We start from the raw sequence: 12,500 nt of genomic DNA on the forward strand, positions 1-12,500 counted from the left end.
CAACGTGGACATAAAGGCCGCCGCTGAACTAGGTTAGTTATTATCGGATCAAGGTTGTTCTTCTTCTCTTCCTTCTCTCACCCTTTCTTTCTTTCTTTCTAAGGAGGGAGGGATGGAGGGTGGGAGAGAGGGAGGGTGGGAGGGAGGGATGGAGGGATGGAGGGAGGGAGGGATGGATGGAGGGAGGGATGGAGGGAGGGATGGAGGGAGGGATGGAGGGAGGGAGGGAGGGAGAGGGAGGGAGAGTGGGAGGGTGAGTGGGAGGGAGGGAGGGAGAGAGAGAGGGGGGAGAGGGAGGGAGGGTGGGAGAGCACCTTTTCTGAGATGTGGTTGATGTAGGTCAGCACGATTGCAGGTGTCCAACAGTGTTTCCCCTGCCGTTGAATAGACGTGTTGGCCTACATAGAACAGGTTGGAAATGGAATCCACTCCTGGATGTGGATTTGTGGGTGTACATTTGCACAAAATGTTTTTTGGCATTTTAGCAGCAGACGCCTTTGTGTAAACACCTTTATCCAAAGCGACTTAAAATAAATACAGTTGTCTAAAGTAAGTGAATCAAGCATCTATCCGTCAAGTCATCATCGTAAGAAAAAGCAATCTATGCTAGGACCAGGGGCCATTGGCAGTTACGATGCTAGAAGAATTATGTATTATGTATTTATAGTAGAGAAACTGTACAGGGGGGTTGTGGGGATGAGGAGGTCTTCAGGAAGGACAGTTAAGATGGAGCCTGAAGAGGTGGGTCTTCAATCTATGGCGTAAGATAGGTAGGGACTGCAATCTCCCTCCATAGGCAGAAGACCCATCTCTTCAGGCTCCATCTTAACTGTCCCTCCTGAAGACCCCATCCTAGGGTCTCTGCCCTAAACAGGGGTGCAAACTTGTCACCTTTCTGCTAAATTAGCTGTTTTTATCTCAAAATATGTCATCCATGTGAATCGTGTAGATCTGCAAAATAAATATTTTGGGTGGGGAGGGGGGGGTCTAAATCTCATCCAAGTCACATGATGCACGATCTAACTAATCTCCCTGTTTGCTAAACTCTGCTGCTGTTGAAATAACGTTTAGCTTCAGGGAGCTAGGTACAGTTCCAGACAGCATAGAGAACAGTAAACTGTTTTTGAAGTAATTCTGCAGATGTTAAGTTCAGTGCTGCCGCTACTTACACATGCATCGTTGTTAGACAACCGTTCGTGCTAGCGATATCTATTTAACACCATTAGCGCTAAGGTTAGCCACAAAAAAAAATGTGTCACCTTTTTGGGCCATCACCAGTTTGCACCCCTGAAAATATCGGAGGGAAACACTGCATTGAGTCCCATACACGGTTCGACAGTAACGCTTGCCCGCTTGCCCGGAGCAAGTAAAAAATTCGCCGGGTTTGTTTGCGCGAACCCGACGACGCTGCTGGATCCTGGATCTGTTTACCTGTGCGCCTGTCGATCACCCGTCGCATCGCGTACGCTTTAATAATATCTTCACTCCGCGATCATCTAGTCTTGTCTGTTGTTGTCTGTTGTTCTTCCTGCACACAGGTAAACATATCCAGGATCCAGCACACGTCGTCGGGCTCGCGCGAACAAACCCGGCAAATGTTTTACTTGCTCCGGGCAAGCGGGCAAGCGTTCCTGTCGAACCCTACCACAATGCTACCCAACAGGGTTCATCAAACTACTTTTCGTACTACTATTTGGATGGTTCAGCATAAACGTTGTCTGCCTCCCTTTATTGGGATGGAAAACTTCACTTAACCGCAAGGAAACTCTGACGCTCCTCTCTCCTCTCTGTGTACTTAGCTTCACGTCATATTACCATAACTCAACCGCTATCTCAGCCAAAACTCATATACAGTGATCTGGGGGAGAAGGGACTCTACACTGTGCACTACGCTGAATCAAACACGCCCAAATATTTGACAACTAGGGCTGTTACGATTATTCGACGTCGTCGACGTCATCGACTACGTCAATACGTCGGTTAGCGTAATATGCGTCGGTTAGCCGTAATTTTTTTTTTTTTTTTTTTTTTTTTTTTTTAAACCTTTATTTTACCAGGCGAGGCAATTAAGTGTATGAGTGAAAAATGGATAGCTACTAGCTAATGTTACACAAGCAATGTAGCTCACCACAGTTCGTATGTCTTGTCTTCTGGTGTTAGTAACGTTAGCTATGTAGCTGGCTAGCTACGGTAGCCTATTGTCATTGTGGTGCGAGCACCTACTGTACGTTATCTAGCTCGTAGCTCGCATGCTACGTTAGCATCAATTTAGCTAATCATAACATAGCAGCGAGAGTAACGTTAGCTAGCTATGTGTTGTGGTGATGGACAGACTTCTAAATGGCCATGTTGGCATTCAAGTTGGCTAAACATAGCAGTGAGGTGGAGACAAATAAGTTTTTTTTTTTTTTTTTTACAGTACAAAAATTATCGTTAGACTTATCGATAAATTAGTCGTTAGACTAATCGAATAAACGATAAAATAATCGCTAGATTAATCGTTAGAAAAATAGTCGTTTGGGACAGCACTATTGACAACCTCAACATGTTTGTCACCCAACCTGTATGGTCGCTTTGCTCACCCTCTTAGTGCTGTGTCCTGTCAGGTATAACTGTGTTTAACTACCCTGTCCTGTCTTGTCAGGTATAACTGTGTTTAACTACCCTGTCCTGTCTTGTCAGGTATAACTGTGTTTAACTACCCTGTCCTGTCTTGTCAGGTATAACTGTGTTTAACTACCCTGTCTTGTCAGGTATAACTGTGTTTAACTACCCTGTCTTGTCAGGTATAACTGTGTTTAACTACCCTGTCCTGTCTTGTCAGGTATAACTGTGTTTAACTACCCTGTCTTGTCAGGTATAACTGTGTTTAACTACCCTGTCTTGTCAGGTATAACTGTGTTTAACTACCCTGTCCTGTCAGGTATAGCTGTGTTTAACTACCCTGTCTTGTCAGGTATAACTGTGTTTAACTACCCTGTCTTGTCGGGTATAGCTGTGTTTAACTACCCTGTCCTGTCAGGTATAGCTGTGTTTAACTACCCTGTCTTGTCAGGTATAACTGTTTAACTACCCTGTCCTGTCTTGTCGGGTATAGCTGTGTTTAACTACCCTGTCCTGTCAGGTATAACTGTGTTTAACTACCCTGTCCTGTCTTGTCGGGTATAGCTGTGTTTAACTACCCTGTCTTGTCGGGTATAGCTGTGTTTAACTACCCTGTCCTGTCAGGTATAGCTGTGTTTAACTACCCTGTCCTGTCTTGTCGGGTATAGCTGTGTTTAACTACCCTGTCCTGTCAGGTATAGCTGTGTTTAACTACCCTGTCCTGTCAGGTATAGCTGTGTTTAACTACCCTGTCCTGTCAGGTATAACTGTGTTTAACTACCCTGTCCTGTCCTGTCAGGTATAACTGTGTTTAACTACCCTGTCTTGTCAGGTATAGCTGTGTTTAACTACCCTGTCTTGTCAGGTATAGCTGTGTTTAACTACCCTGTCTTGTCGGGTATAGCTGTGTTTAACTACCCTGTCTTGTCAGGTATAGCTGTGTTTAACTACCCTGTCTTGTCAGGTATAGCTGTGTTTAACTACCCTGTCTTGTCAGGTATAGCTGTGTTTAACTACCCTGTCCTGTCAGGTATAGCTGTGTTTAACTACCCTGTCTTGTCAGGTATAACTGTGTTTAACTACCCTGTCTTGTCTTGTCAGGTATAGCTGTGTTTAACTACCCTGTCCTGTCTTGTCAGGTATAACTGTGTTTAACTACCCTGTCCTTTCAGGTATAGCTGTGTTTAACTACCCTGTCTTGTCCTGTCAGGTATAGCTGTGTTTAACTACCCTGTCCTGTCAGGTATAACTGTGTTTAACTGTCCTGTCTTGTCAGGTATAACTGTGTTTAACTACCCTGTCCTGTCAGGTATAACTGTGTTTAACTACCCTGTCCTGTCAGGTATACCTGTGTTTAACTACCCTGTCTTGTCAGGTATAGCTGTGTTTAACTACCCTGTCTTGTCAGGTATAGCTGTGTTTAACTACCCTGTCTTGTCAGGTATAGCTGTGTTTAACTACCCTGTCCTGTCAGCTATAACTGTGTTTAACTACCCTGTCTTGTCAGGTATAACTGTGTTTAACTACCCTGTCCTGTCAGGTATAGCTGTGTTTAACTACTCTGTCCTGTCAGGTATAACTGTGTTTAATTACCCTGTCCTGTCAGGTATAGCTGTGTTTAACTACCCTGTCCTGTCAGCTATAACTGTGTTTAACTACCCTGTCTTGTCAGGTATAACTGTGTTTAACTACCCTGTCCTGTCAGCTATAACTGTGTTTAACTACCCTGTCCTGTCTTGTATAACTGTGTTTAACTACCCTGTCCTGTCTTGTCAGGTATAACTGTGTTTAACTACCCTGTCCTGTCAGGTATAACTGTGTTTAACTACCCTGTCTTGTCTTGTATAGCTGTGTTTAACTACCCTCTCCTGTCTTGTATCGCTGTGTTTAACTACCCTGTCTTGTCAGGTATAACTGTGTTTAACTACCCTGTCAGGTATAGCTGTGTTTAACTACCCTGTCCTGTCCTTTCAGGTATAGCTGTGTTTAACTACCCTCTCCTGTCCTTTCAGGTATAGCTGTGTTTAACTACCCTGTCTTGTCTTGTCAGGTATAGCTGTGTTTAACTACCCTGTCCTGTCTTGTCAGGTATTGCTGTGTGCAACGTGCCCGGGACGTCGGTGGAGGAGACGGCGGACACGGCCCTGTGTCTGATCCTGAACCTGTACCGCCGGGTCACCTGGATGCACCAGGCCATGAGGGAGGGCACCCGGGCCTCCAGCGTGGAGCAGATCAGGGAGGTGGCCGGGGGAGCCGCCCGCATCCGAGGAGAGACGCTGGGCCTCATCGGCCTGGGTGAGGAGGGGGAGGGGACGCCACGTGGCTACGCGATGTTGTTGTTGTTGTGATCGGAGTTCCACATTCGCTGGACACGAGGCTGGTGGGGGGGAGAAGAAGCGGAGGACGGGCTCATTATAATGCACGGAATGGAATGAGGAAGTGTATCAAACCGTTCCTCATACCGTTGCAAGTGTTACAATGAGCCCGTCCTCCCATTTCTGCCTCCACCAGCGTCCCCGGATGATGTACTATGTTCCATGTATGATGTTCTCACATGTCTAGTTTTCTATGACATGGTGAGCAGGGTTGTTCTGCCTTCCAGTGTGAGTGAAGTCCTCTGAATGTCTGTTTCAGGGAGAGAGGTTCAGGCTGATAGTATCTGTATGTTTCAGAGAGGCAGGCTGATATCTGTATGTTTCAGAGGGCCAGGCTGATATCTGTGTGTTTCAGAGAGGCAGGCTGATATCTATATGTTTCAGAGAGGCCAGGCTGATATCTGTATGTTTCAGAGGGCCAGGCTGATATCTGTATGTTTCAGAGAGGCCAGGCTGATATCTGTATGTTTCAGAGGGCCAGGCTGACATCTGTATGTTTCAGAGAGGCAGGCTGATATCTGTATGTTTCAGAGAGCCAGGCTGATAACTGTATGTTTCAGAGAGCCAGGCTGAGAGTATCTGTATGTTTCAGAGAGTCAGGCTGAGAGTATCTGTATGTTTCAGAGGGCCAGGCTGATATCTGTATGTTTCAGAGGGCCAGGCTGATATCTGTGTGTTTCAGAGAGGCAGGCTGATATCTGTATGTTTCAGAGGGCCAGGCTGATATCTGTATGTTTCAGAGAGGCAGGCTGATATCTGTGTGTTTCAGAGAGGCAGGCTGTCATCTGTATGTTTCAGAGGGCCAGGCTGATATCTGTATGTTTCAGAGAGGCAGGCTGATATCTGTATGTTTCAGAGGGCCAGGCTGATATCTGTGTGTTTCAGAGAGGCAGGCTGATAGCTGTATGTTTCAGAGGGCCAGGCTGATATCTGTGTGTTTCAGAGAGGCAGGCTGATATCTGTATGTTTCAGAGGGCCAGGCTGATATCTGTATGTTTCAGAGAGCCAGGCTGATATCTGTGTGTTTCAGATTAGGTTCAACTTTACATTTACATTTTTGGCATTTAGCAATTAGCAGATGCCTTAATCCAAAGCGATTTACAACAAATGCATTTGACTGAAGTGAATCATCCATCCACTAGTTGTAAGCAGGAAAAAGCAATCTATGCTATTACTTTTTTGTCATTGCACAGAAAGCAAATACTGAGACAATGTAATGTAGTTTGGCATCTAACCAGACAGTGCTTTTATCCAAAGTGCATTTGTAAATGGCCTGCACTTATATAGCGCCTTTATCCAAAGCGCTTTACAACGGCCTCTCATTCACCCGTTCACACACACATTCACACACCAATGGCGGCAAGCTACCATGCAAGGCGCTGGCCGGCCCGCTCACTGGGAGCAATTTGGGGTTCAGTGTCTTGCCCAAGGACACGTCCACATGTGGCCAGCCAGTCAGGGCTCGAACCGCCGATCTGCCAACCTTGCGATCATCAGATGGCGGCTCTACCTCCTGCGCCACGGCCGCTCCCTCCATTTATCTAAACTAAGTGAACCAACTATACCCCAGTCCCTCGTACAAAAAACCTTCCTGAGACATCTTCTGCCCCTCAGCAATACGTCTCCTAAAGACACCCGCTTTCCCCTCTACTGTGTCCCTATGAACTTCTATTGCCCCCCTTGTACTATTTCTCTGTTTCTCCAGTGTAAAAAAAAAAGGAACTAGGTTTTAGAAGAAGGTGATAGGAGAAGGTTTTTCCTTCTATCAATGGCCCCGGGCCTGAGCTGGATTACTCTTCCTGCTACGAATGGTGGACTGATGATTCACATGCTTAGTATTCAAATGTATTGATTGTAAGTCGCTTTGGAATAAGGTGTCTGCTAAATGCCAAAAATGTATAAAAAAAATGTAAAAAATGTCTTCCATGAGAACAAGTGTCCTCGGCGGTCACAGCGCTGAAGTTGTGGTTCTGGTTGCAGGGCGTGTGGGCCAGGCCGTGGCTCTGCGAGCCAAGACCTTCGGGCTCAGCGTGATCTTCTACGACCCGTACCTGGCGGACGGGGTGGAGCGCTCCCTGGGCCTGCAGCGCATGGCCACCCTGCAGGACCTCCTCATCCACTCTGACTGCGTCTCCCTCCACTGCAGCCTCAACGAGCACAACCACCACCTCATCAACGACTTCACTATCAAACAGGTAAACACACACACACACACACACACACAACCACCACCTCATCAACGACTTCACTATCAAACAGGTAAACACACACACACACACACACACACAACCACCACCTCATCAACGACTTCACTATCAAATAGGGGTGTAACGGATCACCTAACTCACGGATCGGATCGTGTCACGGTTTTTGAGTCACGGATCGGATAATTTTTCGGATCAACACAAAACATAAAAATAAAAATAAAAAGCTTTTTCCTCGAATTCTGTAAAAACACCACTTTTACTGTGTAAAACCCAACAACATTCAAGATGTCAAAACTGGTATATATATATATATGTGTGTGTGTGTGTGTGTGTATATATATACATAACATATTCTACACTCAAACATTAGGCTACATATTAAACAGAAACACACATTCAACTTAAATGATGCAGTAGGAGAGAGGGAGGAGGCACCTGGTTGCAGCAGTGAATCACTGGGCTCTTTAAAGCAGACAAATAAACATGTTTTATGCCACTTTTAACTAAATAATAAAGTGAAACCTTACTTTAAACATGGTATGAAAAAATTGGCTACATTATCAGAAGTTGTCAAGCTGCCTTTTTCGTGCCTCCCGTCAACACACCAGGGTCGCGGCAAATGTGTGGCCATGCTCGTAAGACTTTCTCGTTGCACAACGCTTAAACACTGTAACTTTTTTATCGACCACACTTCCAATGACACTGTCCGTCATTGTTATAATTGACAGAGAAGCCAAAGTGCTCCTATACATGGGATTTAAATGACGAGGGAGGCATTTCGAGTTCTTCTCTGTCGCCAACATTAGCAGGACTCGCCATGAACACTTGGGCTGCGTTCGTAAATTTGCTCTGAGAGCGCCGGAGAGCACACTGGGTCTGACGTCATAAAGCGACCAAGTAATTTGATTGGACAAGAGGCGTTCCATGAATGCTGATCAGATTCCAGAGCGAATGTACGAACGCAGCCTTGTTGTTCTAGATTTGTTTTTGCATTATCAACCTATCATTGCGCTTTAGAGTAAAACAAAGCACGCAACTGTCGCGTCTATCTTTTCATGGCAACTCTACATTGTGATTTACAAGGGATATTAAGTAATATTATTACTTGGTTACATTTTGCAATTGATCCGCGGTACACATGCGTGCCGAACCGTGGGGGGCGATCCGTACGGATCACGGATTACCGTGATCCGTTACACCCCTACTATCAAACAGGTAAACACACACACACACGACCACCACCTCATCAACGACTTCACTATCAAACAGGTAAACACACACACACACAACCACCACCTCATCAACGACTTCACTATCAAACAGGTACTGCATATCTATCACTCTCTCTCTCTCTCTCTCTCTCACACACAGGGTTCCCACGGGTCCTTGAAATCCTTGAAAGTTTGTGAATTTGAGAAAAAGAAATCAAGGTCTTAAAAGTTTTTGAAAATAGACATGGGGTCATTGAAAGTGCTTGAATTCCCCTCTCTCTCTCTAAAAAAAAAGATATATATTAAAAAATGTTTTACTTAGCCAGTCAACTAGATCTGTCTCAAACTATGCCGTGTTGGGTCCTTAAATTTGAGGGAATTGAGTCTTGAAAGTCCTTGAAAGGTGCTTGAATTTGTTTCAGAAGGTGTGGGAACCCTGCCTCTCTCTCTCTCTCTCTCTCTCTCTCTCTCTCTCTCTCTCTCTCTCTCTCTCTCTCTCTCTCTCTCTCTCTCTCTCTCTCTCTCTCTCTCTCTCCTCTCGTACCTCTCTAGTCAGCTGGTCATGCGTTGGTGATATTTTGACTTATGTCCTATGGCTGATTTGACGTCAAATGTCTAACCGTGTGTGTGTGTGTCTCTGTGTGTGTCTGTGTGTGTGTGTGTGTGTGTGTGTCTCTGTCTGTCTGTGTGTGTGTGTGTGTGTGTGTGTGTCTGTGTGTGTCTGTGTGTGTGTGTCTCTGTGTGTCTCTGTGTTTGTCTGTGTGTGTGTCTGTGTGTGTGTGTGTGTGTGTGTGTGTGTGTGTGTCTCCTGCCTGCAGATGCGTCAGGGTGCGTTCCTGGTGAACACGGCCAGAGGAGGGCTGGTGGATGAGAAGGCCCTGGCCCAGGCGCTGAAGGAAGGGAGGATAAGGGGCGCCGCCCTGGACGTACACGAGACAGAGCCCTTCAGGTCAGCTGACTGCCCTCCAACACACACACACACACCTCCCTAAAATACTATGTCTCCTCTACACCTGTCTGGTCATGCATTGTCTGCATTTAAGACACACACACACACACACATACAAAAACAAGTATTCATTATTTAAGAATGGCGATGGTCATCTCCCCCCCGCCCCCCCGTTGCACACTCTCCCATCCACCCTTTCTCTCTTACACACTCATCCCTCACACACGCCTCTTCCTCCCTCCATCCCCAGCTTCTCCGCGGGCCCGCTGAAGGACGCCCCCAACCTCATCTGCACCCCCCACACATCCTGGTACAGTGAACAGGCCTCGCTGGAGGCGAGGGAAGAGGCCGCCAGGGAAGTACGCAGAGCCATCACAGGTATGCAGCTACTCAAACCTCACTGATAGAACATTCAGCTACTCAAACCTCACTGATAGAACATTCAGCTACTCAAACCTCACTGATAGAACATTCAGCTACACAAACCTCACTGATGGAACATTCAGCTACTCAGACCTCACTGATGGAACATTCAGCTACTCAAACCTCACTGACACAATGTTTCCATTCGTCACAAACTGTCACTAAAAGACGAGAGCTAACCAAACATGGAAGTCTGTTAGACAACTTTGACCAACTGTCCACTACGGATTAGTGTTTTTTTTTGTTTTCTGAAAGATGTTTTTACGACATTTCTGCTTTATTGGGATAGAGACATTAGAGAATGACAGGAAGGATGAGAGAGAGAGAGAGAGAGAGAGAGAGAGAGGGCATAACATGCAGGATATGTCGATGACCGGAACCAAACCAGGGACCTTGCGATCTCTAATGTCTCACAATAAAGCATTCACCTCTACGCCTCCAGTCACGTGCCCAGGATGAGTGTTTTTGATGACCAGCTGACATTCACTGACCTCATCCCATCCCACAGGACGCATCCCAGACAGTCTGAAGAACTGCGTCAACAAGGAGTACCTGATGGCAACACCCCAGTGGCCTGGCATAGACCCTGCAGCAGTACACTCCGAGCTGAACGGAGCCGCAGCCTACAGGTAAGACCAGTGATGCAGGGGAGGGTGGACACCGCTTTTTTTTAGGGGTGTGAGTGAATAGAGTTTACCCACCTTTTAAAAAAAAAAAAAGAACGAAAGAAATGAAAACAGTTAGCGGGTTTTTGACATTAACTTTTACGTCCGTCATTTTCTCCGGTGTCCAGCGTTTACCCACCTAATTTACCATCACTACATCCCTGGCTTAGACCAGACTGGTGGAGATGGGGCTAGCTAAAGGGTAGATCGAGGCATTAAGTGAAAATGAATGAGGTAAAGATAGCATCCATATATACGTTTCTGCACCGTATTTAATATCTCTCTCAAAGTTTTTGTTTTTACGCAAAATGAGGGAGTCAGAGCTGTGCTGTGTGTGGCCTTGGGGAACGGCCTGTCACTCCCTCCTCCTGATGTGCCCCCCCCCCCCCCCCCCCCCCCCAGGTTTCCCACGGGCCTAGTGGGAGTGGGGGTGACGGCGGGAGGGCTGGCTGGAGCCGGAGCAGCGGGGGAGGGCATCCTCGCCGGGGCCCTGCCCATGGCACACGGCATCGCCCCGGTCTCCAGACCCCCCCACACCCCGTCGCCAGGGCAACCCTCGAAAGCAGAGACAGACAGAGACATGCCGACGGACCAGTAGCCCCCTCCCCCCACCCCCGCCCCCGCCCCCGCCCCGCCCCACCGTCACCTCCCACGGCGCTCCGCCCCCCACCCCAGTTCCTCCTCTTCTCGTCCACAACATTCCGGCGCCACCACCCGTCATTTTCATCCAAGCAGATAGACAGTGGTGTTGAGGTCCACTGAGGCCCGGCTCTGGTCGGTCCAGTCCTACTGAACAGACTCTTACAGGACCAACAGTCTGCATCTACTCCCTCCACACACACACACACACGCCCATTAAAGCAATAAGTGGATTACTCAAGGATTCTTCTTTTTTTTTCTTTTCTTTTTTTCTTTCTTCCCCAATTAGATTTTAAACCCTCTGTTTCTGACTATCCTGTGGCTCAGTGTATTTGTGAATTGATCGACTTTTTATTTTGTCAGTTTTGTTTCTTTTTTTCCTTTTTTTTTTTGGTTCATCCGCTGTTTGCCATACAATGTAAGACAAAAGTATGAAATGGTATTGGAGATGCGCATTTCGTTATTTTATCTGTTTGTTCACAAAAAGGTTTTTATTATGTTCTGCTCAGTGCATTTATAGTATCCAAATAAAAGTGTGGCTCTGGATGAATGGAATAATTCCACAGGATATGCCTCTGCCGCAAAGTCAATTTCTGTGTATACAGTTTCCGTGTTTCTGTGTCGGGACAACCTCCTAAGCTTGTTTGCCATGTTCTCAAACCTTCATTGTTGTTGCCAAGACTAGAGGGCCTGGGCTCTGTTAAAAGCACAGCCTTCTACCCGCAGCTCGCTGTTCTCACTTAGGATTTAGCTTACCCCCCCCCCCCCCTCTCCTTTTTATTTGACCTGTGGATTGAGATGAACACTTATGTACATGAAAACCATATGGATAGTCAGGTTCAGATATTATCCAGAACTCCTTCACTAGCACTACAATATTACCATTGTCTACAAAGCCCAAAGCTCTTTGCTGCCCGTCTTTGCCACTATCTATTTCGAGAGATCGATTGTGTTACTTGCTTCATGGAACTTTCATGGAAACTCATGTTAAGCCACTATCTGAAATCTGATTGAATAACGGCCGCCAAAGTGTGAGATGAAAACAGTAGCGTAAACGTTTCATATTGTGCATTATTTTATGTTTTTTTTCAATCATGTTCAATATTTCAATACATTTCTTCTTTTTCCCCCCCCTTTTACTTCCTAAACCACGTGCAGCTATTCTGCGTCCCATTCACTGTTGGCTCCTCTCTGATCATCGTTGACCATGTCAGATAAATCTGTATGTGAAGAGTTGTTTCATTGCAGTTTGGGAACCCTAGTATCATCCTATTCATTAGATGTCTCAGGTTTTGAGTGAGCATATCTTATAATCCAATTTGAATACATTTGTTAAGTCGAAATATACCACGAAAGTTACATTCGGCGTGGACTGGAGTTAGGTCAAGTGTTGTAGAAGTTTCAAGCCATCATGTTTCAAATATAAG

At 46.2% G+C, this 12,500-nt stretch overlaps 1 protein-coding gene across 3 annotated transcripts in view; it reads left to right on the plus strand.

Annotated features, from left to right (window-relative positions):
- The window catches only part of LOC308174623 (C-terminal-binding protein 2-like), a 19,012-nt gene that overhangs the window by 6,329 nt on the left and 183 nt on the right, over positions 1-12,500 (plus strand). For 2 of the 3 annotated variants that reach the window (XM_080549724.1, XM_080549725.1), the window contains exons 5-11: positions 1-32; positions 4,693-4,899; positions 6,960-7,174; positions 9,216-9,346; positions 9,597-9,724; positions 10,278-10,398; positions 10,837-12,500. The exon at positions 1-32 is cut by the window's left edge and continues 113 nt beyond it; the exon at positions 10,837-12,500 is cut by the window's right edge and continues 183 nt beyond it. In XM_080549724.1, the coding sequence (XP_080405850.1) occupies positions 1-32; positions 4,693-4,899; positions 6,960-7,174; positions 9,216-9,346; positions 9,597-9,724; positions 10,278-10,398; positions 10,837-11,032 (1,030 nt within the window). In that variant the 3' untranslated portion in view covers positions 11,033-12,500. The remainder of the gene's footprint in view (positions 33-4,692; positions 4,900-6,959; positions 7,175-9,215; positions 9,347-9,596; positions 9,725-10,277; positions 10,399-10,836) is intronic. The other variant, XM_080549726.1, reaches the window with a different exon arrangement.

This window comes from Nansenia antarctica (assembly GCF_963989245.1).
Source record: "Nansenia antarctica genome assembly, chromosome: 20".
Lineage (NCBI taxonomy): Eukaryota > Metazoa > Chordata > Actinopteri > Argentiniformes > Microstomatidae > Nansenia > Nansenia antarctica.